The 24697-nt window shown below is 46.0% G+C and overlaps 11 protein-coding genes across 11 annotated transcripts; 5 read left to right on the top strand and 6 right to left on the bottom strand.

Moving 5' to 3' along the window:
- Nucleotides 1-480: 480 nt before the first annotated feature.
- FMAN_09583 (uncharacterized protein) lies at nt 481-2492 on the top strand (the record flags this gene model as incomplete). Its single annotated transcript, XM_041830444.1, has 2 exons — nt 481-1152; nt 1197-2492. The coding sequence occupies 2 exons, from the start codon at nt 481-483 to the stop codon at nt 2490-2492; spliced, it is 1968 nt and encodes a 655-aa protein (XP_041681106.1).
- Nucleotides 2493-2813: 321 nt separating this feature from the next.
- FMAN_09582 (uncharacterized protein) lies at nt 2814-4545 on the bottom strand (the record flags this gene model as incomplete). The annotated part of the gene is made up of 5 exons (XM_041830443.1): nt 2814-3075; nt 3122-3317; nt 3371-3983; nt 4030-4421; nt 4476-4545. The coding sequence occupies 5 exons, from the start codon at nt 4543-4545 to the stop codon at nt 2814-2816; spliced, it is 1533 nt and encodes a 510-aa protein (XP_041681105.1).
- A 1188-nt stretch (nt 4546-5733) lies between these two features.
- Nucleotides 5734-6390, top strand: FMAN_09581 (uncharacterized protein; the record flags this gene model as incomplete). Its single annotated transcript, XM_041830441.1, has 1 exon — nt 5734-6390. The coding sequence occupies one exon, from the start codon at nt 5734-5736 to the stop codon at nt 6388-6390; it is 657 nt and encodes a 218-aa protein (XP_041681104.1).
- A 1404-nt stretch (nt 6391-7794) lies between these two features.
- FMAN_09580 (uncharacterized protein) lies at nt 7795-9821 on the top strand (the record flags this gene model as incomplete). The annotated part of the gene is made up of 6 exons (XM_041830440.1): nt 7795-8062; nt 8114-8353; nt 8408-8579; nt 8629-9224; nt 9276-9528; nt 9584-9821. The coding sequence occupies 6 exons, from the start codon at nt 7795-7797 to the stop codon at nt 9819-9821; spliced, it is 1767 nt and encodes a 588-aa protein (XP_041681103.1).
- Nucleotides 9822-9967: 146 nt separating this feature from the next.
- Nucleotides 9968-11409, bottom strand: FMAN_09579 (uncharacterized protein; the record flags this gene model as incomplete). Its single annotated transcript, XM_041830439.1, has 2 exons — nt 9968-11198; nt 11252-11409. The coding sequence occupies 2 exons, from the start codon at nt 11407-11409 to the stop codon at nt 9968-9970; spliced, it is 1389 nt and encodes a 462-aa protein (XP_041681102.1).
- Nucleotides 11410-12661: 1252 nt separating this feature from the next.
- FMAN_09578 (uncharacterized protein) lies at nt 12662-13300 on the bottom strand (the record flags this gene model as incomplete). Its single annotated transcript, XM_041830438.1, has 1 exon — nt 12662-13300. One exon carries the CDS (start codon nt 13298-13300, stop codon nt 12662-12664), a length of 639 nt encoding a protein of 212 aa, XP_041681101.1.
- Nucleotides 13301-14129: 829 nt separating this feature from the next.
- On the top strand, nt 14130-15181 carry FMAN_09577 (uncharacterized protein; the record flags this gene model as incomplete). The annotated part of the gene is made up of 2 exons (XM_041830437.1): nt 14130-14240; nt 14306-15181. 2 exons carry the CDS (start codon nt 14130-14132, stop codon nt 15179-15181), a joined length of 987 nt encoding a protein of 328 aa, XP_041681100.1.
- Nucleotides 15182-15890: 709 nt separating this feature from the next.
- FMAN_09576 (uncharacterized protein) lies at nt 15891-16368 on the bottom strand (the record flags this gene model as incomplete). The annotated part of the gene is made up of 4 exons (XM_041830436.1): nt 15891-15950; nt 16001-16015; nt 16069-16204; nt 16268-16368. 4 exons carry the CDS (start codon nt 16366-16368, stop codon nt 15891-15893), a joined length of 312 nt encoding a protein of 103 aa, XP_041681099.1.
- A 1830-nt stretch (nt 16369-18198) lies between these two features.
- FMAN_09575 (uncharacterized protein) lies at nt 18199-19053 on the bottom strand (the record flags this gene model as incomplete). The annotated part of the gene is made up of 1 exon (XM_041830435.1): nt 18199-19053. The coding sequence occupies one exon, from the start codon at nt 19051-19053 to the stop codon at nt 18199-18201; it is 855 nt and encodes a 284-aa protein (XP_041681098.1).
- A 2016-nt stretch (nt 19054-21069) lies between these two features.
- FMAN_09574 (uncharacterized protein) lies at nt 21070-21426 on the top strand (the record flags this gene model as incomplete). The annotated part of the gene is made up of 2 exons (XM_041830434.1): nt 21070-21212; nt 21273-21426. 2 exons carry the CDS (start codon nt 21070-21072, stop codon nt 21424-21426), a joined length of 297 nt encoding a protein of 98 aa, XP_041681097.1.
- Nucleotides 21427-22014: 588 nt separating this feature from the next.
- FMAN_09573 (uncharacterized protein) lies at nt 22015-23510 on the bottom strand (the record flags this gene model as incomplete). Its single annotated transcript, XM_041830433.1, has 2 exons — nt 22015-22157; nt 22211-23510. The coding sequence occupies 2 exons, from the start codon at nt 23508-23510 to the stop codon at nt 22015-22017; spliced, it is 1443 nt and encodes a 480-aa protein (XP_041681096.1).
- Between the last annotated feature and the right edge of the window lie 1187 nt (nt 23511-24697).

Genomic DNA, 24697 nt, shown 5'->3' with positions numbered 1-24697 from the left:
ATCCCTCAACCTTACCTTATCAGGTGCAGTTTTGTAGACCTCACTGACGTTGAATTCCCTACTCCCCTGTCACGAAAGCAGTTTAGCCCCCGTAGGTTTCGTGTTCTTTTCTTCGAGCCAAAATGGAAATACAGCGAGTTTCTCGTTTACACTCCTGAGTAGGAATTTTCAAGGCAGATATTTGCCTGGGCCACATGCTTATCAAGCATGTTATAGATGTTTTCTTATTAGGCATCACTGCATTCTGACCACCATATGTCATTGGCTCAGCTTTATCTTCCCCTCCTTTTATCAGGCCGCAATTTCAGTTCTACCTTCTGTAACTTCTTCCGTAATATTTCTTTTCCAAGGCCTATTCTAAGTTACACATTCATGGCAGTCCTTAAGCTCCGACGCCGTTAATTCTCAGTATTGAATAAGACAGGCCATCCTTGCGTGACAGCAAATAAGCAGCTAAGTATTCGGCCAAGGGCAAAATCAATGTCAAATCATCTCTGTGCACGATGCTCGGCCATAAAATGGTCATCGATAACCCAGAAATCAGGCAATGTCCAGCAAATTAATGGCTCCAATGTCGCAGTCAATGAGTCGCACGAACAGCTTCAGTCGTCTGCCTGTGAGATTTGTCAGCTGTTTTCTCTACTGAAACCGCCGGCCTTAGACACTTCAACATGCTCCTTACGGACAGAGCCTTTGAGTAATTTTTTCACAAATCGCGAAGCCTGCGAAAGCCCTTTAAGACCAGACACGAGCATACTATATATTGACTCGGAAATGAATAAACCACAGCCTGATAGGCGAAGGCATATGGGCCACGTTATAGCAGTTGAACCATCACCCGAAGCATCTCCTATCCGTGAACTCCGGCCCTTCAACCACGAGACAATCGATTTTCAGCAGATCTCAGACTGGATCGAATACTGTAACAAAAATCACCTGCAGCGCTGCAAACCAGACAAATTCATTCTGCCGCCAAAGTTTAAAGTCATCGACTGCGAGGAACCAAAAGTTATATCCGCGCCGGACGATTGCGAATATGCTGCGTTGTCATACGTCTGGGGCAATATAGAAAATAAATTTCCCCAAGTCGTCAAGGACAGCATCAAGGTAGCTTCTAGGCTCGGCTGCAGATATTTATGGGTTGATCGACTTGTAGGTTGGATGAACATAGAATGAGGGTAGCTAATAATTTGTAGTGTATTAATCAAAACCCCGAAGACCCCAACAAGCAAGAACAGATACAAAAGATGGATGCGATATACTCCCGAGCAATTTTCACGATTATCGATGCTGCTGGAACAGACTGCACTTCCGGTTTGGCCGGCATAACTTTCCCTCGCACATCCATCCAAGTACAGCGATGCGTACAAGTTGATGGCGTAAAGCTCACCTACATCGGTACACCTGCCGAAGAAAAGATTCAGTCCAGTACATGGGGTTCTCGAGGCTGGACATATCAGGAAGGACTTCTATCACACAGGCGGATCTTTTTCACCAATGAGCAAGTCATGTTTCAGTGCAATAATATGACTTGTCTCGAATCATTTGCTATTCCCATGGATGTCTTGCACAGACTTGATATCCCCAATACGAAAAAACAGCCCGTCCTCAAGGATACTGAACCTCTTTTCTTACCTCTCAAAGACATTGGGAAGCATTTAATGGAGTTCAGTAAGAGAAACTTTAGTAATGACAGAGAAACTCTAGATGCCTTTTTAGGGGTACTGAACGCCTGTCACAGAGAAGAGGGATATTTCCACTTCCTAGGAAACCCGCTTATTCGTAAAAAGAAGGGCTGGCGTTGGCTGATTAATGCTTGGTACCATGTCAAGCCTGGAGCTAGAAAGGCTAATTTCCCCAGCTGGTCTTGGACTGGTTGGAAAGGCGAAATCACGATGACCAGCTATGATACTCCGGACCATGACCTTCGATTGCTCAGAGAAGATGGATGTTCAATCTCGCTCGATGATTACAGGACGGCGTACAACACAAACCCGTCACAAGCCATGAAACCCGTCATTCAACTGGAAGGGATGATGACAATGATGTCGTTCGAATTCATTAAATGGGGTTCTGAGACAACTCTTCCAAACATGATGCTCAGTCAAACAGTGGTGCAGGATGGCCCTTGGGCTATACTTCCGTTAACAACCGATATTACGTGCTACTCGTTCCTATACTTGGATAACGAAGCATGGACGGGCATTTCCCAACTCAAGCTTCCAATCATGGTGCTGGAGCTTGGGGTCAGATCGCAGAAACACAACCTTATCATACTGGTGTTGAGGGAAAAGGGTGATCTGTACGAACGAGTTGGAATGATTAACATACGGGGCGGGTTCGAGTCTAGTAATAAAGCTAGAAAAGCACCAGCAAAGCTAACTATGTATAAAGACAAAAGCAGAAGATGGATGACCCGGGCACCAATTTCTAATCCCCACGATTGTATCTGGCAGAAGGATCTCGAGAAGAAGACTATCGTGTTGCAATAGAACATTTTATAGGACAATTTCAAGTGCTAGATTCGGGGGCTAGTTCATGGTCGGAAATTTGGAGAGACTTAGTATTGAAGAATTAAAGTCAGTCATTATAGTTAATGGGATTTATTGCTTTCTTTTAAGTAACATATATGTATGAAGAAAGGTTAGCTCAACTAATCAAGATTCAGGAACATCGAGTTGTACCGTAGTACATAACAAAATCATTCTAACATAGTAGGAAGGGTTTATCAATACAATAAAACATGTAGCAGAAGATCAGCAAATACAATAAGGCTTCTTCAATTGAGCACATGAGACTTCATCTAAAACTCTCTATGGCTTATAATATCGCTCCCTCAAAGCTTTGGGTAGCGGCCAAGCCTGGCAATCCTTAAACAACTGAACCGTCTTCTTAAGTGCTTCTTGTTCCCATGGATCGGTGAAGTAGCTCCCATACATTTGTATAGCTAGGATGGCATTTACGAGACCTGGTTGGGTATCGGGATGTTGGACGGCAGTGCCGCAGACTTGAAGGACTAGGTTTCGCACCTCGCCTTCGGCTTTGCGATATGCAGTACGAACATCCTCAGCTTGTCTGGGAGGATTAGTGAATGCATGGGAGCAGGTGCTGCAACACTTACGAGAGGAGAGGTGACTCTGCGATTAAGATCATCTTCGCTATCATCATGTGTTGCATACCTGTTAAGGCGATCGGTGAAGCATACCACATTGTAGGAAATACTTCTCCCAAGACGCGGTCTGGTGGTCGATGAAGAATGGGTTCAAAGCGGCCGGTTACGTATTGATCAAGATATTCCTCTTGTTCTTTGAGTTTGTCTGCGCATCAAGTTGTTAGCACGTGGAACCTGTAGAAGCAAGAGAGCACTCACGCCATCCACTCTCGGACTTGTCGTCAAACAACCATTTTGTGACCTGACTCGTATGGAAGACGATTCTATTCGCTGGCGATATATCTGACCACTCAGCAGGTGGTTCAACCATCTGCGCTGGATATCCTTTCCGAAGAGCATAGTAGACTTCTTGTCGCAAAGCAACCCAGTAAGATGCAATAAGAAGTTCTCGACGGTTAATAAGATCATCCGAGGTTAGACTTCGTAGAACAGCGTTCAGAATCGCGAGGAAGTTTACACCCTCGTCTGGGTGAGTATCAAGAGCAGGATCTTCATCTTCATCGTCTAACTCCTCAAAGTGACGCAGAATCACAGCCGTTGTCACGATGAGTTCTCTAGTCTCTCCATCCTGCGTAGTGTGAAAGTCTTTGAGGACGGGGATACACTTAAGCATATACTCAACTGCGGAGTGTGAACTGAGATTTGGTAATGGCTGGCCGCGATATACGATTCCTCGGGGTGTCTTGTATTTCTCAACGCGGCATAAATGCCGTGCGGACATTGCTAATATGGCATTTAGTAAGGGGGGATATCGCCTGGCTCGTTCCGGAACAACCAGTTGGTATCTTCGCTGCGGATCAACCAGATCAAACTGAACGGTCAGTATCGGCATTCCGACTCGGTGATACCGAACTCACCCAATGGGACAACTCTTCTATGAAATATCGTAAGAGACACGCTTCTTGGACACCTTCCAAGGGCAAGTCTCGTTGATGAGGTGGTTCTAACGCATGCAGTAGGCCGCCCCAAGAAGGACCGCGTTGAGATAGTGCCGGTGGGTTCTGGGACGGTTGAGTTTGAAAGGCTGGCAGGGCTGAAGGTTGCGAGTGTCCGTCACGGGAAGGGGACAGACCTGTTAAAACTGCCGAGTTGTAGTATGTTGAATCTCCTAGTGCAAAGTCAAGGGTCCTGCCAGATGTTTCGTCGTTGTTTAATGCCGGGCGGCTTGCGATGTTTGTTGATGATGCTGAACCTTCACCGGCTAAAGCGATTCTCTGTGTGGCTCGCCGCGAACTTGTTTGAAGACGAACTGTTCACCAATTAGCTACTTCTGCTGGTATTCTCGTATATCGGGCACTTACACTCTTTGGCACTACTGTTGACCCAATTCTGCGACCCTGAGAACTTGGCGTCGTACTTTGCCGACGAGCCATCTCTGAACTGCCGATTCCTTCCCAGACGAACACACTCTAGTCCTTTTTTGAGACATCGTGTGCATACTGTCTCATCACCGGCGCCTGGGACCTCATGTTAGACTCGCGTTGAGTTCTTCATACTTTCTGAGTACTACTGGAATGGAGCTGACAGACATTTGAGGTGTTTGCCTAAAATGGGCAATGTGCGTTAGTCATGTGGCAATCTAGTGTCCTTGTTTCTTACTCTTGCATTCTGTACAGGGGTTTTTAGGTACCGGCATGTCGATGCGGCTCAACTAGTGTCCTTCTGTCTCCAGTAAAGAAAAGAAGAGTAGGAATCGCCGACATCTGACGTTGAGGGCGGGGTTGGCAAATCATCGCCGATACATTCCCGAAACGGTAACCAACCGACGCTAGGTTGAATCTGGAGAGCTCTGAGCCTCTGATTGTATGAAGGCATCGCTATGTCAAGACATATGGCATTTATTCATATTAAATTTAGAAGAATACAACTCTGAATTACTATGCCATGGTTCATCAATCTTTATCGCTATCGACTGCTAAATCCAGCTATGGGAGGGGATTCTATCTGCTAGCTCGTCGCCTTCTCCCAGAACTCGGGCAGAATCCGGTCTTGCACCATACAATGGAGGCGGCTTTAAACAAAGGATATCTGGACGCCGCCCAGTTATTTTCTCTGTCTTTCACTTCTTTACGTCAGCTATGCTCATGTAAAACATGTCGCCCAGATGAGGGTGATGAGAAAGAGGATACAGCTTTCTGTTTACTTGCACTGATACAAACTACTTGTACGCTGGTCAGAGCTATGTCAACTATGTGTATGCATGAAGAGCTTGACCTGCGGCCAACACGCTCTGGTCTGGAGAACCTTTACTGGACTCAGAGAAATATTCTCATCACCTCAAAATTGTCAGATTACGACCCGGTGGATCACGGCTTACTAAGATCCTGGCCGCCTGAGGTGTTCTCAGGGTGGCCCAGACTCTTTTGGCTGGACGACAGCACGATGTTGTTTCAGGCAGTGGTAGCGTCGTTGCCGTCTCACACAGCGGTTTATGTTTCGTTCTCAATACATTGACAGAGATCACATCTGATCCCTAGAGAGCTTGTGTTGTAACAGCTGTTCCTGGTAGGATCGAGTGGAATAACTTCATGTACGATATGGTAGGTGATCAGGGATTCGAGATGGCGAATACCCCGGACAAGGCAGGGTATGACGCAGTCTCCATGTCCACTGTCACAAATCATGACGACCTCGCTGATAGTTCAACGCCCGGACTCAACGCCGAGCTCCTCATCGAAGAGATATTGAGGGAAAACACTAGTCTTCATGCCAGCTACAGAATTTCAACCGCAGCATTTCCCGGTCGACATTTCTCATTGGGCGTTTCTGATATTTGGCATAAGTTAAACAGCGCAGTGACTTCTGCGAACTTCGAGGGAAAGTCATGCGGTTCTCTCAACGGCTTTGAATCCATCCTTGTTGAAGGAGATGGGCTGCTTCCTTTGACTGATTTACCGACGCTACTCCCTCCCATGACACGCGTATTGTTCACACAAAGCTTATCTATCTGGGTAGCTCTTTCGCAGACCTATCTTCCTAGAACTGCTGATCCTATGAGAGGTAGGCTAGTGGCATTACACCATAGGCTGCAAGGCAAGCAGTGTATTAGATGCTGCATTTTGAATGCGGAGCAGTTAGTTGCAAACTACAAGCCTCCCAGAAGCTGTGTATTGATCCTTACCTCTTTGTGCGGGCCAGGGGGTTATGTGTTTGGCTGGGAAGGTTATTGTAGTAACGGTGCGCTTGTTCTTAAGAGGCTTTTCGAAGATGGCATATAAGTATCAAAAGAAAATTAGCTTTTTCGGCAGACAGGTATGCATATTCCCACAAGTTTGACTTGTCATCCTGAGGTCTTATGAACCTTCAGTTCACCGTCCACTTACCCAGATGAGGCAACGCTGTTTTCGCCATTCTGGGCCATATGGTCGTAGATCCCACTCCACGCCATCGAGCCCATAACCCTCACTGTGATACAATTTAGTGAGCGACGGACTACTGCCAAAGCAGAAAAGGAAAACTATCTCTCTCAGTCTATTGATACAAGGGTATTGACATTAGGTATGAGAATCATATAGCGGATGAACTAAGGAATCGGCATGCTTTTCGCCATTCTGGGCATTGTAGGCGAAGGTCCCGCTGCACACCATAACCCCCACTAAGTCAGCATCCAAATCAATAGCACAAAAGCTTGGCCTTGGAGAATGAGCCAAACAGTACAAGCTCCCTACCAATAAGACCCCGCGGACAAAACCTCCCTGCTTGCTTCAGCGGGCCCGGTTCGTCTCCCGCAGCCGCGGCCTATCGATCCTTTCCGAGACTAAACCCAATCGAGCAACAATTATAGATTCGCTATCACGACAGGCGATGTCGTTATCAGATATTGTCGGGTATCCCACTTGTTTTGGGTATGAGACAATCACATCCCCGTTATTGCGAAACAGTAATTATGAGGGGTTTCATTGGTCTGAACAGACGATGTGTTTCCTGAATTGGAGGGTTGAGTCGGGGAGGCGCCGGTAGTTTAAAAGTGTTTGTTTTAAGCTGGGGGGATGGACTTGGGGAGTTCGGCGAATTTGTGGAGGAGAATCGAAGGTCTTGATGGAGATGCTGGAGGATTTGTTGGTGAGGCCGTAATAATCGCTGGGTTGGACATCAACCTCGATACACGGCAGGATGGCTGGCCGTTGTATGGCATTTAGCGTACGCGTCCTGTACAGCTCCCTTATCTAGATTAACAAATTCGCACTTCAGAATTCAAGAAAATGCCTACCAAGTTCCCTCCCCTGCTGCCGAAGTGACACAATGCACTGCAACGTTATACAACCCCCATCCAGACCAACCCATCCTCGCCACCAACAGTTACCCAAGTCCGCAAACAAGGCTCATCCCGCACGGAGATCCTACCTCTTAAGTGGATGTTCTTTTAAGCATGCGACTATTCGGATATACAGGGTGGGATTTCCAACGGGGAGCCCGAGTCTTGGTGCAGTCATGTCAAGATCCCCAAGAATTGTGTCATCCTGCACCACGGTCGCACAGACGATCCATGTTTATATAACTCAATCTCTCGTCGCACGTTTTACTTGCCCCTCATCGGCAAACCAACATCTTTATATCGGTCAATTTTCGCGAGTGATCGCATTCTGCTGGTTATCCCTCTTGTCAATCGCGAATCCGGCGCAATGGGCTTCTCAAACTTTTTTGAAAGCCAGAAAACCACGGCTACCGTGTCGGCGGACCCTGAGGCTAGCGACTCTGAGCCTTCAGTCATTCACGAGGGCGATCTCGCGTACACACGCGTCAAAGGCGGCAATGGCTCTAAACCTTCGTATCAAGAAGCTGTCGGTGCACCTGTTGAATCGCACTCGCCACTTGGATACAACGTCGGTTGGCTTACGGTTATCTTCCTCAATGTCAACATGATGATTGGAACTGGTATCTTCTCTACGCGTACGTATCTTACAATACGAAGAGGGGTGATAAGCAACTGACGATGCGCAGCTTCGAGTATCCTTAACCGTGCTGGGTCTGTCGGTCTGGCGCTGATCATCTGGTTCATCGGCTTCATCATGGCTGCGTCTGGTTTCAGTGTTTACCTGGAATTAGCGAGTTACTTTCCTAATCGCAGTGGTTCAGAGGTTGTGTATCTTGAGCAGGCGTATCCTCGGCCTAAGCACTTCTTCCCCGTCACCTTTGCTGTCCAGTCGGTCATTCTGTCTTTCAGCAGTAGCAATGCCGTCGGTATGTCAATTTCCTTCTTTTACCTTTTATATCTCGTGTTCTGATCATGTATAGTTCTGTCCAAGTACCTTTGGCGAATGACCGGCGATACCCCCTCCGAATGGCAGATGCGAGGTGTCGCTATTGCAGCTTATACCCTTGCTGTCATCTTTGTCATCGCTCATAACAAGTACTCCCTTTGGCTGGTCAACTTCATCGGCGCCTTGAAGATCCTCACCCTCGTCTTGTAAGCCCTCCCATCCCCACAAGCCTTTTACCCCTAACACATCATACAGCATCAGTATCGCAGGTCTGGTCGTCCTCGGCGGCAACGTCAAGCGCATCCCCGACCCCGGCCATAACTTCCGCGACGCCTTCGCCGGTGCGACCCCCAACGGAAACGATCTAGCCAGTGCCCTCGTCAGTATCGTCTTCTCATACGCCGGATACTGGAACGCCTTCAACGTCGTCAACGAGATCCAAAACCCCATTCCCACGCTTAAGAGAAACGGTACAGTCTCGCTCACCGTCGTCGCCGTGTTGTATATGCTGTGCAATATCGCATACTTCGCTGTCGTTCCCAAGGAGGAGTTCGCCGAGGCTAGTGAGATTGCCGCATCAGTCTTCTTCACCAAGCTCTTTGGCGATAGCAAGTCTGCTGCCAATGTCCTCAACTTTCTTGTACTGCTGAGTGCCTTTGGTAACCTTCTTGCTGTGCTGATTGGTTCTGCTCGTATGCTCCGTGAGATTGGTCGACAGGGCGTTCTGCCTTATACCAACTTCTGGGTCTCGACTAAGCCTTTTGGTACTCCAATTGGTCCTTACATCCTCAAGTGGGTGTTGACTTTCATCATGATTGTTGCGCCTTCAGCTGGCGATGCTTTCACTTTCGGTAAGCAGCCTGGTCCCTCTTGATGCTCTCTGATGCTGATCTGTTTCATAGTTGTTAGTTTGGGCACGTACCCCGATGCCATGTTCAGGTTTGCCATGGTTTTTGGTCTCTATGTGCTCCGCCGTCGTCGGTCAAAGGCCGGTATTGGTCGCTCTGACTTCAGAGCTTGGCATGCTCCTGTAATCTTCTACCTCCTGGTCCAGGTCTTCATCCTCGTCATGCCTTGGTACCCTCCCAAGGGCGGCCCATATGCTGGTGATGTCAGCTTCTGGTATGCGACATACTGTGTCGTCGGTATTGCAATGTGAGTAGCAGTCTGGAACTTCAGTATCTCCCAGCTTACTAACAGCCATCTGTAGTGTCCTTGTTTGTGCCCTTTACTATGTTGTTTGGATGTTCCTGTTGCCCAAATGGAAGGGATATGCTATTCGCACCGAGATCACTAATGTCGACGACAATGGAGCCAACACCCACCGACTGGTTAGAGTTCCCTATGCTGATCTTCCTCGATGGGACGAAGAACATGACGAAGCTGGAAACCTTCGCCAGCGAACAACTGTTGTGGCTCCGAGCTCCGAGGGCTCCATCAAGGCGTAAGTGGTGGTTTGTGAAGAGGTCATAGCATCAGATAGCACTAGGAGAGTTAAGTCTATGAACAGAGATTTTGCATACGAACAAGGTTGAAGAAAAAATGGGTATTATTCGTATTATGTCTATCATAATTATTCTAAACGGAAAGCGATCTATTCCGCCGCATTGCTGGCGCAAGACCAAGGAGTTTTGCTTCCTCCCTCAGCGATGGCCTCAATGGAAGCCCAAAGTCCAAGGACGCAGATAAGGAAGCCAGTAAGGAAGAGGATAACATTGGCCACAAATCGGCAAGTCTGCTTTCCATCCTTGAACCAGTTTCCGTAGTGCATCCAGAGCCAGAAGATACCTGGCAGTCCATAAGAGAACCACGAGGCAAAGAGGGCGCAGATGAGACCAAGGAGGTTGTTGAAGACAGGAATGGACTCAGCAATAACCATTGAAAGTGCCCAGATACCGAATGTGACACCGAACCAGACCATGGTAGACAGCTTTGTTCGGCGGACCATGTGCTTGGTGTTTCGGAAGATTCGCTGGAAGATATAGGCTGAAGCGACATGGCCGTAAATAACACCGGCAATGACGATAGTAGGGATGGCGATACCCCAGATGACCTTTCGCATGGTAGCAGAACCAGCGGCAGAAAGCGCAGGCGAAGGAACATCAGGTCCGACAAAAACGTAGATGACGATGGCGGCGAGGAGGTAGAGAGTGGTGTCGACGATCTGGAGGAAAGCCAGAGCCTTGGGCCAATCCTCGGGCTTCTTGAACTCAGAGATGACAGTGAAGAAGCAAGAGTGGCTGGAGAAGGAGATGGCAATGTTGGTGACGGCCAAGAAAGCGCCAGTGAAGCCGAGCTCACGAGCAACCTCAATGCTTCCAGAGCCAATAGGTCGCTCACGCGCAACATCTCCAACTGTAATGAGTACAGCGAGAGTAATAGACATGCACGAAGCCATGGACATATAACTCGTGTACTTCAATGTACGCGGCAGGTTAAGAACCCAGAAAACCGCCAAGCCCACAACAGCCCAGACAATAGTACACGTAGAACTGTTCGTCAGAGTGTTCAGGCAGATAGTCCAAGTAAGAAGATGGCTTCCCATGACAAAGACCTGGAAAATAACCTGCGCCCAACCAAAAACCTCCTGGAAAACGCGACCCATGCCGATGGACTTTCCAATGACTTCGACTGCGTCGCCAAAGTTTTGGACGAAGGGATATTGCGCGCGGAATTCAGCGAGGACGAGGCCGGAGTAGGTGGAGAGGAAACCCATTACGAGAATGAGGACAATTCCGGGGACGAGGCCCACGGTGGCGAGGACGGAGGGGAGGGATAGGATGCCGAGGGATACGGTCTCTGCGATGAGGACAATGCCGCCTTGCCTGGGAGGAATCAGTATTGAGAGAGATGAAGTTGGGATTGGGATTGAACATACCACCACGTTAATGTCTTGTAGTCAATGATCTCCGCCTCCTCATCACCCAAGACAGCATCATCGTTTCTCGGTTCAGGCACAAAAGCCGGAGGCGCATTGGCAACACCCTTCTCTTGATCCTCAGGCGCCGCAGCGCTTTTAGATTCTGTATGGCTCATGGTGATAGTCGCCCGTTAAGTTAGTGGCGCAAGTGTTGAAAAAAAGAAGAGACTCAAGAGTGTAAGACCAATTGACGCGACGATAATTGGAACAGCAGTGTTATTTAAATAAATTCCACTCTGGGGCGAGAAATGGCCGACAACGGTGCGAGTGAAAAAATGTCTTCATGTTAGTTTAACTCCCGAGTCAAGTCGGCCCACTAACATTGGAGGTTCTTCGGCCTGGCCCGATGGCGTCGCGCACCGAATTCGGGCTACAGAGAGTGTAGAGACTGTAATGAGCAGTGGGACGGTTACAGTGATCGCGGTTAAAATTAGTCGATCCTTCATTGGGCGAGATCGGCTGAGTCTGGGAAAAAACAAGCAATGGCCAGATCTGTATTGCTTCAATGCATTTGCTAACTTTTACGTTATGGTCCCACAAAGAGTGGTCTTTTCTCACAAAGAAATCCACCGCTCCAGACTTTCTAATCTCCGCGTAAGGAAAGGGTTTCCCCAGACCGGAGAACACAGCTGGACTCGGTACCAAAAACTCACGATAGATGTCGTTATAGAATCGAAAGAGCCTCATCGTAGCCGCGCGCTTCGTTCAGCTGAAGTTTGCAGCCTCCTTCGCCGCCAAGCTACTGCAAGTTTGTTTTGGAGGAATTCGACTGCCGGAGTTTCTAGCCGACTTCTGGAACGACAAGAGATTTCTAGCGTCGAGTCTAAACCGAATGCAGGATGAGTCAGGGCGAAGTGGATATACAGTTCAGCCCCTGTGTTTTTGTTAGCGCGTGACAGCCCCACCTTAAAGGCCAGGATATATTATAAATATATCTAAAATAGCTATATTTTTCCTTAAAAAAATATATATAAAAATACCTATTTATATTTAAAATACTACTTACTTAATATTTATAATTTAAAATAAGAAAATAAAGAGATATTTTAGTAAAATAAGGTTAAACCCCTGTAGGTAGGTACCCTGCTAGCAAAAAACAGGGGTTAGAGTGTAGGGCGCCGATCGCGCTCCGGACTTGGCGCAGCTTGTGAAGAATAAGAGTTATTACAAATGCCGAATCATACCTATACTATAGGTTAAGCCATAAAAATTACCATCACTTGGAACAGATTCATAGATTTGTTTACCGACCTCAAAGTGATATACTATACTAAGAATATGTTATCCTGAGTTTAGTTAATATCTGAATATAAAGTCTAAAGCTTTGGGCATTTATCCTAAAGTTTGCAAATTAACTCCAAGACATCGCTATTTCTTGCTTTTCTTCTGCTTCCCCTTCCCCTTGCGACCAGTATTTCTACTTCTCAGATAAGTGCCATAGGTCAACGGCCAAGGTCCACGAGACTCATTTTGCACCCAAAAAACATTAATTGCAGCCTCAAATTCGGCCTCCCATCCAGGAGGAATCAATCCGCATTGTACAAAAAGATAAAATTGGTCTCGAACCCAGCCACCGCAGCCCCTCCCCGACTGGGTAAACTCATAGCGGTGATTATCCGCACCGACGATTGCATCCAAGAATTGGCCTACAGTGTGGCCATGCTGCGCAGGTATGCTCACCGTCTTGTTCGAGTGACGTGTGATGCCATAGGGATGACGGATGATATCGAGACGGCCGAGGAAGCCTACGCGACCAGGATACGCGCCAGGCACGATTTCTAAGCGAGTTGATTTTCTCGGTCCAGTTTGTAGGAAAATGTCCCAATGATTTCCGCCGCCTTCGACGACAGTATGAGCCACAAAGTGAACTGTTGCGACGACGGAACTGCGGATTTCGTTCTCTGCTGTCTCGGGCGTGTAACTCAGAGGATTCAGGTTGTGCATTTCGAAGTTCGTATGAGAAGGCCTGCCTTCGCTCTTGGAGGGAGAACTTGGACCGCAACCCATTTTGAAGTTGGGGGATTGGTTAACTGTTTGAAAGTATATGATAAAAAGTCTGATTGGATAAGAATGCTCAGGTCGTTGATATCATAAAGAATCTTGTTCAATGACACAGGTGTTCTTCATCCTTTTATCATCCTTTCCGTCATTGATTCTTCGGTATGTTTTTCAATACCTTGAACTGATAGGCGCGCGCGTACCTCAAGACTTCCTAGCACATTATGCGATATATGACCAACAGTTCTTCACTGTGAGGGTCACCGACCATAATCGCCAAATGGCAACGCCCAATAAAAGTCATGTTTGCACAGCCACCTGCTGGGGATAAAGTTAAACTTTAGGCAGCGAGCACGGATAATAGAAAAGGAGCTTCCATGGATAGCCACAGAACAGCCAGTATCAGGGTTTTGAAGAGCCGTCTTGGCTGGTCTCAAGGGCCAACAACTTTTTACCAAGGGAAACAGGCGAATCATAAGAATTTCTGACATCAGCGCGCGATTCGCCTGTAACATAACTTGCAAAACGCGGCGGTTAAATGTGATTGCTTGTAGCCGCTTGTAGCATTATTTCTATTAATAAGATTGGCCCAACTACAAAACTGTTGGTTCAGTGTCAATTACAATCATATGGTGCCTAAGGATCCTGGCTTGTTCAGTAAAGTTAATGTTACCCGAGGTTGACCCGGCAGAAGAACCCCACTGCCAAGCAGTTTCGGCTCACTTGGAACAAACAACAACATTATTGGCAGGTAGTAGGGTTCGTGAATAACCGTTCTCTGCTACATATTGACCGATGCGAGTGATTCTGTCGTCGGCACACCATTATTCTTGCAGAGATGGGCTGCTCATTGTCGAAAAATCCTGGAATAGAGCCACAAAACGACAATCCTCCGCCGAAGGGTCCCGCGCCTGGCGACAGACCATCCTTCCCTCAACCATACCAAGACGTAAGTTCAGAATATGTCTCAATGCAACGCATGATCGTTGTAGTATACTGACTCACTATAAACAGCCTAGATCAATTGAAGATGAGAATACATTCCCGCTTGATGAGCGGGACATTGTCTCAGTTTCGGACGAGGAACTTTTAGCAGCTTTCTTGACGGCGCCTCGACTTCACGATTATGGAGATGTCATAATACCACGAATCTCGAAGCATCTCGTCATCAAAGGCGGCCCAGGCGTGGCAAAGAGCGAAGCAGAAAACATGAAATTTGCTCTAGAAACCCTGGGCCTTCCAATTCCCAAGGTTCATCATGCTTTCACCGCTGAGATCCCAGAAGATCCAGACATGCCCGAAACACCCTTGGTAGAAGCCCACTTCATTGTCATGGACTACATAAAAGGATCCATGATGGACAAAAGCTGGCAGTCCCTGGATACGACTGCCAAAGCAACAGTGGTCCAGCAGGTCGCGGATGTTATTGACAAGATGCAATCTACGATCCTCAATCATATGCCGGTAGGGCCTATTGAGAGGTCCCAGGATGCCAAATTCCAAGGCCCATGGTTCACAGACTACGGCGCGGGGCCTTTCAACACGCTTGGCGAACTCGAGGACTGGTGCAATCACAAAATCGACGTCGGCATCATGGTTAAGCAACTAAAACCCGAAACGCCAAGATTTGAGTTCAAGGATATCGTTCTGACCCACCAAGATTTGGCGCTGAGAAATCTGGTACTCGATAAAAATATGAAGGTTTGGGTAATAGACTGGGGTTGCGCCGGTGTATATCCGAAAGGTTTTGAACAAGCCGCGCTGCAGATTCAGGCGGAAAATAATGAGTATGCTGATATGGTACTGGAGAGGCTCTCAGAGCGACAAGATACCATGATCGCTCAGTATAGGAAAATCGCATATGGGCTGTCAACTGGGCGTGCTTTATGAGACGGGGTTCAAGAACGAAATCGATGTCTCTACAACATACGGATAATGAAGATATCAAGACAATATGAAGATCAATGGCTGTTGACCACTCTATTATGCCGTTGATGTACTTAGCGAAACATAAGTGAGGACTAACGTAGATCAAGACCCCGATTTCGCTGCGGATTTGGATGAATCTGGGCATTGTCACGCGATCGAGTGGAGTTCAAGGGTAGGGGTATCGGGGGAGCTAGAAGAACTCCAGAAAACAGATTTGGCCGAGACCGACGACCCATTGTCTGTGCTGACAATGAGATGGGGATGACGTGGGGCCAACATTGAAGCCGATCACGGCAGTCGCCGCCTCTATACCCAGTTGACCAAGCTGCAGAATCGGAGGTTTTGAGAAAGCTTGAATGCAGAGCCAAGACTTGCCTAACTTCGATACGTCCCAGATTCGTCTGATGGACTATTCAGCCGAAGCTTGTGCTATATAGTACTAGTCAGTGGTTCTCGGCAAGCTACAGATCCTGGGTGACGGAAATGAGTGGAGAACCATCAAGCGGTTGTACAACCAATTCATCATACACAAATCACATTCATAAAGCACCCGTCTTAAGCTATGATATATTGTACCGAGTGTCCATTTATACTATGCTGGCTTAATGTCCTCCTTGCCTTGATGCTATGTTGGTAACCCCGATTTCCAGGTCTTTGACTAGTGTGACATTTAGAGATCATCATCACCAGTCTTCTTGCAGCAAGTCCAGCAAGGGTAGTCAGAGTCTCCCTAAAGACTGTTAGTAATAAGCTCGTTACCATCACTGATAGGTAGCATACAAATTTCTTGGAGTTCTGGTCAAATAGTTAGCAATAATCAATGAAGCGTAAGCATTAGGATCACTTACCCAGCCCTCGGGGCATGTTGGCTCCTCAGGCCAGCAGACCTTGAGGCAGACCTCGTAGTTGTGGACGTTGACGACGCCCTTGTGGTTGGGGGTGACGGCGTGGTTGGAAGAGGGCTGGGAGACCTGGATGCGGAGGCTGTGGGTACAGGGTTAGTATTGAGTTGTGCGACTGAGTATGATGGACTTAGATGGGACGTACGTGATCTCCTCGCCGTTGGACTGCTTGGCGCTGAGGGAAGACCAAGGCATGGCAGCGATGCCGTTGGCAAGGAGGAGAGTGGAGGCGATGGAGAACTTCATGTTGATGGTTTGAAAGTAAAGTGAAGTGAAGTGATGTAGTTGTGTAGTGTAAAGTGAAGCTGTTGACGTTGGTGAGATGATAGAACAGACGGGAAGAAGCTGGACCTTTATAGATTTTCCTTCCACCCAAAGCTCAACCATCATCCTACTTATTGAGTCCATGAACATATGCTGTGCTACATGTTACCCCTCATCGATAACCAGCCATGCCTGAACCTTCCTTGATTTACTCACCGATGGTCCGCATGTCTTACAAGTTCTGTCATAGGAAAGGTTTCCGCTGCGTCGATCATTATGCAAGGAGGATGGAAGGCGATTCACTAAAGGCGGCACGGGAGGGCAGCCGCTTGATCCCTGTTGTAAGACATAAATACGAGCGATTGACGATCCGGTCTCACTTGCGTACAACCTACCGATGGCCCTTAGCTCTTAGGTTGTCGGACAGTCGCAGCGGGATGTACGTGGTGTTTTGCCGAAATAAGACCTCTAAGTAGGTGCCTACGTATCTCATCTTGTTAGGGAGTAGAACATTGTTTCAAGATATTGCCTGAGCCGTTTGGAAAGAAATACCTTAGATCTGAGTACTTCTCAAACCGATCCTTGTAGGATCAGAAAGCTCGACTCCAAGGAGTGCAGTAAGTAGCTACCTGAGCAATGCCTTGGAATATATACCTATCTCATCCAATACTCATGTTGTATGGTTGACGATTTGTTCTAGCGAAGGAGAAATTGATATTGATGGTGATCGGTTCAACAATCTGTTCTGAAACATGAGCTTTATGCACTCATTCAACATACTTAACGTGTATAACTGCCGTTCGGCTTGCAAATACTCCATGGAAGCCCCACTGCAAGCGGTTCCAAGGTAACAATTGTCCGCTGTTCGATGAAGCGGCGTGCATCGGACCACCTGAAGTCTTTCTGTCTGGACTACTCATGCCCTGTTTCACTGCATTGGTGTCAAAAGCCCACTATGGTGTTATTTTCACTGCGACCTACTCCCAATAGTCGAAGTTCTCTGCGTTAGTAAGAGCTCTCAGCCGCAAATCTCAATTGCAAACAAGACATCTAGCCCCGAGTTGCAAGTGACAGAGATGTAAGTACTAGGTGTATGGTTTTTGACTTGAACCAAAACCTCTGTCTTACCCAACCATTTTTTGATCTATCTCTGCTCGGGAGCCTTTTTCCTCCGCCTCCCCGGGAACCCACTTCAGGTGATCTGTGTATGTTTTAAAGAGCTCGTATCCCATAGTTCTAAGGTTATCCGAGACACAGATCCCAAAGGTTTAATGTGGGGTCTGCCTTGATTCTCGAATTCTGATAATAATTGGCTAAAGGCCGATTTTGGAACATTCAAATCAAGTCTAAGAAACATATTGATCTCATCCTTTGACTGGAAGACGGCTAGGACCAATCAACGTCTCCATACAATCATGTGTCATGATTTGGAAGGTCCCGTTACACGCAGCAGAAACACCGATACCCGGTACATTGTCTCTTCGGGCCATCGGACAAGTAAGAGGACTGTGTATCCCGTGTCTCACCTACCCTGCCGCTATGCAAAGCGCTCCGTTCGGCATTGCAGTCGTAAGATATCAGCGCTTATGCAGGGATATCTTGAATCTATGACACAACTCTATGCGGGTCGGGGACTTTTGCTCAGCTGAATAGCTCGGTGAGGCGAGAGAAGAAAGCTAATGTAAGGAGGCCCGTGGTTCAGATTCAAGATAGCCATCTTCAGGGATTGAAGCTGAAGCGTGTCTGAGACATAATCAGCCACTAATCAAGGCCCGATCCTTTTAGGCTATCGAAAGACAAGACTTGAGGGGCTCATTGCTTTCGTACTCGAAATCCCTCAGGGGACAAACTTCTTGACCGATTACGCTCTCTTTCCATCCTTTCTCCAGAAGCTTTAATCTTTTTGCCAGTTTCAGGATCCCATATCCAGCCCTCCTTCAGCCACATCCACCGCAAATAAGCCCTCAGCTCTTTGTCAAGTGGCACAACCCTCTTCCACTCAGGCTCAAACCCCCGCACTGCATTCAACCCATCCCAATCATCGGCTAAACCCCTCAGCATGTCTCGGTGGAAGATCCGATAGCTATCAATCGCGTACGGACCAAGGGACGGCAAATGCGCCACCTCCCAGCCCTGTCTCACATCATCTTCATCCAAGACTTCATCCTTGCCAATGCCTAAACCATCGCCCTGCAGCGGGTAATGCAGCTTTCTGTACCGCCTTGATTTATGGGGTGGTTTGTCAAGCCATGTCTTGGCAAAGGCGATGAACCGAGCGGCACGGGAGTTGTAAAGTCCGATTGGACGGATGAGATCTGCGAGATCGGAGAACCTTGCTTCTGCGAGGTGACTCGGCGTTGGGTACTGAGATATGAGCTCTTGGAAAACTGGGCGGGCCTGGGATCCTCGAGTCCTGTTCCAGAGAACGGCTGCAACGAGGAGTTGGTACAGATCTGTTCCGACGGTTTCTTGGATCAGACCGAAACGCTCCCTGGAGATTGGAGGGATTCGAGATGCCGAGAGTACGACTCCAGAGGGTAGTTTTCGTGATGTTGTCTTACGTTTCTCAGTTTTGATGGGTTTCGTGTCACTCACATCGGTTCTGACCATGGAGCGTGTGACACGTCGATCAACATGTAATGTGAGGGTATCGGTCTGGTTCTCCATAGCGAAGTAATAATAAGAATAACACAAACGACGTCCAAAGATGCGGGTTGTTCCATGTCTTGTTCAGTCTACCCAAGAGAAAAGAGAAAAGAATCGAATACCAAGATCGTATGTAGCCAGGTCCATGACGCAATGGACATCTGCCGGGACATTTCCCCCGCACTGAAGAACGAGGCCAGCCACCAGGTGAGACAAACAAGCAGTCTCTGTTCAACGTAGATCATTTTAATCATGAATCATGTGCAACGAGGTGAAAGCATTATTGGAATTTTGTGCATCGTTGTAAACGTTATACGGTCGTAGTTGAAGATGCATCCCCACAAACTGTGTTTTCATAACAGCACCATGAATTTCATAAATCTTATGACTCTATTCATCAATTATGAAAATACTAATAACATATGATCATAGGTCTTGGTAAATCTCAAGTAAGACTTAACCTCCTTAACATGACCAAACCTCTTTTTCGCATCTTCCATCAAAACAGAAGGCAGAATAATAACATCCTTAACAACACGCTATTCAATTGGTGTAACAACATACTTCTTATTTTCAGCCTAAAGCTAAATCAATAACTCGCAGTACCTTAGCTGAGTTAAGACTAGTTGAAGTAGGATACATCATCGTAAGCCGAATCTTCTTGGAAAGGTCGGTTACAAGGACTGAGCGGATGGTGAAGGGAACATTCTTCTCTGCGATATTATAGAGGTCTTCTTGGCTGATCATATCATAGAGAAAGGCGACTTTACGGTCCGCGTTGGCTGATGCTTCGAGTACTCCGGGGGAAGATCGACGCTTTTGTTCACATACTTTGAGAATCGTCGATGCTTGCTCAATAAAGATGATCATTTGATTGAGAAAGCAACTTGGCGAGCATGACTGCGGAGAACGATCATACAAGACATTACGTCACATTTGTTTGTAGCGGAGGAGCAGTCTTGATAATTACCTCTGTATTAGTATTCCCATCCTCGCAACGCCCAAGGAGTAAAAGAAAAGCACGCTTGGGGCCAAAACCAATCAACCTTACTCTTGGTGCTATCGCGGTCGCTCTTATAGCGGATTCCTCTGCAGTTTTTAAGGCAGTCTCTTCTCGCCGGTATCAACATGTATGCAGCTCACTTGGACATCGTTCCTGCGAAGGCAGGTTGCTGTCATGCCAAACAGACCAGTTACTAAGTTCTCTCCGCCGATTTAAACTATCAGGTCACAAGCCCCAATTACAAATAACACATTTATCTCACGACTTAGGTATTATACCGACCATGAGTAAGGCGCGTGATGTAAGCATCGGCTGTCAGGTCTATCATCTCAAAATAACACTCTCAAAACTTAACCGATTCAATCTCTCCTCTTGATAAACTGGTTCCAGCTTTGCAAAGGCTACCAGCGTAGCTTTGAATATTGAGGTAGATTCCGCACGTGAAATGAAAGAAGTTTTCAGCTGTTCTCGGTGGTCTGATGAACGTCAATTCATTCGCCAATGGTTGGGGGGCCATGACTCTGCCAAGGGCGGCAAAGTCTTGGTATTGACTAATGAGCTGAAAGTCGACCTGCCTATTTCGATTGCATGTTCCATTAACAATAAAATGTGCTTCTAGGCCTCTTAAATTGTGTCAAGAACTCCCGGTATCAATCATCATTCGTAGCCGCTTTCATTCGAGCCTGCTGCGTGCAGATTTAGCTATGTTTGAAACTAGAACGAGAAAACTCGGAAGAAAAAGGTTTTGTGATTAGACACTTATTCTAGGACTGAGAAACTGGAAAAGGGCGGCACGGCAATTAACGCGTCAGCACATGTTAATCTGGAGCTGAAATGTCGTGTAACACACCCGCAGCCTTTTGAGACATAATCATCTCACAAATGGAACAGTAATATCCGAGAACCAAGAAGGAATCCCCTACTACCTGTCTACCTATATAAGGACCTTCCAGTGTCATTATGGCTCTTTTTAATTTTCTTGCCCGTGAAGAAAGTAGGTGAATTTATCTTTGTCTCTCGAATTATTCTTCATCATGTCGCTCACCTGGTCTCGGATGCTTCTCCTCCTCCCCGCTCTGGCGATTTCAGCTGCAGCACTGCCACATGCCCCAGCCACCACTGAGCCAATTCTCACTCCAAACGAGTGTCCTCGCCATAATCCTCAAGTCCAAGACGGGTCAGTATTCCCGGTAGTTGTGTTTTAGTCGGCCATCTCGAATACTTACTTGCCCACAAGAACTCTCGTCGACCAGCTCTGGACACAGAACTGTGACCTAGTGACCAAGTTTCTCAACAATGCATTCACCACTGCCCAAGCGGCACAAACCTCCCAAGGGACTCTAGAGTCACTGCAATACTACTTCGTTGTCCGTATTTACGACGCTCTTTGACCTGCATTCGCTGAATCTGTTGCAGCAAGATTATTACTATCTCACGTTGACAGTCCCTCGACTGCCTTTTTTGAGAGTGCACTAGGAAAAGTTCTTAAGGAATAAAATGCCCTTTTGGTTTTGAGGATTTCTTGTGCTTCAATGCGGCTTGAGGCATGGCAGCAATTATATATTCATTTTGCTTTGGTTGCATGGGAGGCTTGTGCTTTTGGTCTCTGAACCTGGCAAGTGGTATTGTTTGATTGTTGCTTTATATGATGGTATTTATAGCTTATTCGACGCATACATTAATTATTAGAGTGCTCTTTTGACCGCATAGATCTGACTGCTGATGCTTACAGCACTTGCCTTGCTCATTAATAGTAGAAGCAATATTCCCGGAGCTTAAGAAGCTAACTGACCTTTCTTTTATTCTTTGATGTGCAGGGGGCTTAGAGTGCGTATCCTCTCGAGGATGTCGACATGCATACAGTTCACTTGGATATGGCTATTGCGAATGCAGATTACAGTCATGCACAAGTCTTCGCATTGCTTTATTTTCATGATCAATTTCAACTACTTGTACCGAAATTATTACACTTGATCAGCTTACAGTTTGCTACCCTTCTTCAGTAACTCGCCCGTATCAACCATGTTCACGAGGGCCTTGGTATTCAGCAATCCCGGATGAGCCTCACTCAGCTGTTGAATTCCACACAGCTGCATGGCATTTTCCAGCTCATCTTTCAAGACTGGTGAGAACTTGTTAGCTCCTTTTACTCCCGACTGCATTTGTTTTGCTTACTGTTCATCAGATGCCTCACACCTTCTTCTCCGTACATCAGAGCATAGAAGAAAGGTCGGCCAACACAAACTCCATGAGCACCGAGACAGATGGCTTTGAAGACATCTGTCCCTCGACGAATACCCCCGTCGATGAAAACAATCATCTGGGATAAGAGCTGTGGGCACTTGAGGTTGATCTCTGCCAGAGTCAGAAGTGCTGGCTGCGATGTGTCAACACCACGCCCGCCATGATTCGAGATGTAAATTCCTTCACAGCCGGTTTCAAAAGCCTTCATGGCATCTTCAGCACACTGGATCCCCTTGATGAAGATGGGTATCCCAAGGGTTTCCTTAATAGTTTGGATCTGGATCCATGTAACGTCTGGGCTGATTGCTGTACTTGCGGCGCGGGATTGCCTGCTCTGTTTTTTGTCATTTGACTGGCCCTTTTCTTTCGCCATCCTCATCTCGTAACGCTCATTGGCCTCTCGTTTACTAAAGACCGGCAGATCCACAGTTATCATTACAGCCTTTGGTGAAGCACGACGAATCTCATCCAAGAGCCTTGCCAATGCTGAAGGATCCCGCGGAATATACAGTTGATAAAAGAAGGGATAGTTCTGGGGCAGAGTCTCAACGACTTCTCTTAGCGAATATGAAGCAAGAGTAGGCATTATAATAGTACTCCCCGACGCTGATAGTCCCTTTGCCAACCCAACCTCGGCCGACGGGTGCGTCAGCATAGCCAAGGATGCGGGAGCGTTGAAGATGGGGACGTCAAAACGGTAGCCCAGTATTGTTGTGCTTGTATCGACCTGGCTGATAGGTCTACAGACTCGAGGCCGCAGAAAGACTGACTGATATATCTCGGCGTTCTTGGACGCTGTGTAGCAGTCATTGGAAGCACCGGAAACGTAAACCCATGATCGTTCGTTGAGGCAAGATCTTGCAGCATCTTCAAAGTCTTGCAGGTTGATGATGGAGTCCAGTGGTGGGGGGTTTCTGATGAGCTTGGGGTTTTCCCAAGACTGCTGAACCTGAGCTGGTGCCAATTCTGGAACTCTTCCCATTAGTTTGGGGGCTCCGAAATAGCTTATTGCCAGCTTTGGGCCGTGGACGGAGTTGTAAACTTCAGAAGCATCTTTACCGTGGTGCTCTTCGATGACATCTTCACCACCGGGATGCGTTTCAGCGAAGCCGGTAACGTCCCAGACATCTCCATTGATGATTGTCCAGGCATCGTTGTTATGTGTATGGCGAGACACCTCCGCCCGTGTTAAGTCTTGGAGAGCTATCGCGGATGTTTTAACGGTGCACATGGCCTTACAGTAACCCAAAATATAGCAGAGCTGTACAGGGCCAAGTGTTTTAATAAGTAGTGCTCTAGTGGCAGTTTAGTCGCATACCCGCTGGCATGCGCCCTCCCATTACACGCTCGCCAGCTGACTGCATTACACCCTCTAATCACAATAACACTTACCTGGTGAGTGGAAGATTTATTCCAAATATCTTTTCCTTATATGGGGTGAATACGTAAGAATAGGGTTACCTAGAAGAATATCATTAATAGGCTTTTATTATATATATACCATAAAGCTTGGTAAAACTTCTATAGATAGTAATAGAATTAACTTTATTTATTAAATTAATTAATTAAGGGAATATTTTAGGCCTTAAAGAAATAAAATAAAATAATTTAATAATTTAAGTTACCCTCTTTAGGGGAACTTAATGTAATTTTAACTGTATTTATTTATACTATATATAACTTTATTAATAGCTATATTTAAGAGATTAAGCTTTTATATTAAAGTCTATTTATTTATCCTAAAAGCTAGATTTATTTATTTCTCTATACTATTATATACTTAATAAAGCTTTATAGCTAATATTTACTGCTTTTTAAGCTTATTAAGAAGATTTTATTATTAAAATTCTTTATTTTATTTTTAACCTTTTAAGTAAGCTTATTTAGCTTTTTTATTTAATTATTAAAGAATTCAAGTTTTTTAAAATTTTAATTAAACTAAAAGCTAAAATAATAATAGCTAAAGCTTATTAATTTAATTTTAATAAAGTTACCCTTTTTATTATTTTTAATTTTAAAAGAAATAAAATATTTATTAACTTTATTAAATAGGTCTTTAATAAGTATTTAAAGTAATTTATAGTCTAAAGGCTATAAGTTTATAAAGGGCTAGTTATTCTTATAGTTATATTATAGTTAAAGGCTATTAATTAATAACTAAAAAGTAATTTTACTATTTAAAATAAAAGGCATTTTTATAGTTTATAGTTTATAATTTATAGTTTTTTTTATATAAGAATTTCTTTTATTTTTAATAATAAAAAATTAAAATTAAAATAGCTTTTTATATTTTATTAACTATTAATAAAGTTATTAATTAAATTATTATAAAAGTATATTATTTTAATTTTAATTAAAAGACTTATTTTTATAAAGGCTATATATATATTACCTTTAGAAGCCTAAAGTTAATTAATA

Source organism: Fusarium mangiferae (genome assembly GCF_900044065.1).
Source record: "Fusarium mangiferae strain MRC7560 genome assembly, contig: FMAN_scaffold004, whole genome shotgun sequence".
NCBI lineage: Eukaryota > Fungi > Ascomycota > Sordariomycetes > Hypocreales > Nectriaceae > Fusarium > Fusarium mangiferae.
The sequence above is the reverse complement of the archived record's forward strand: the minus strand, read 5'-3'. Positions and strand labels throughout refer to the sequence as shown.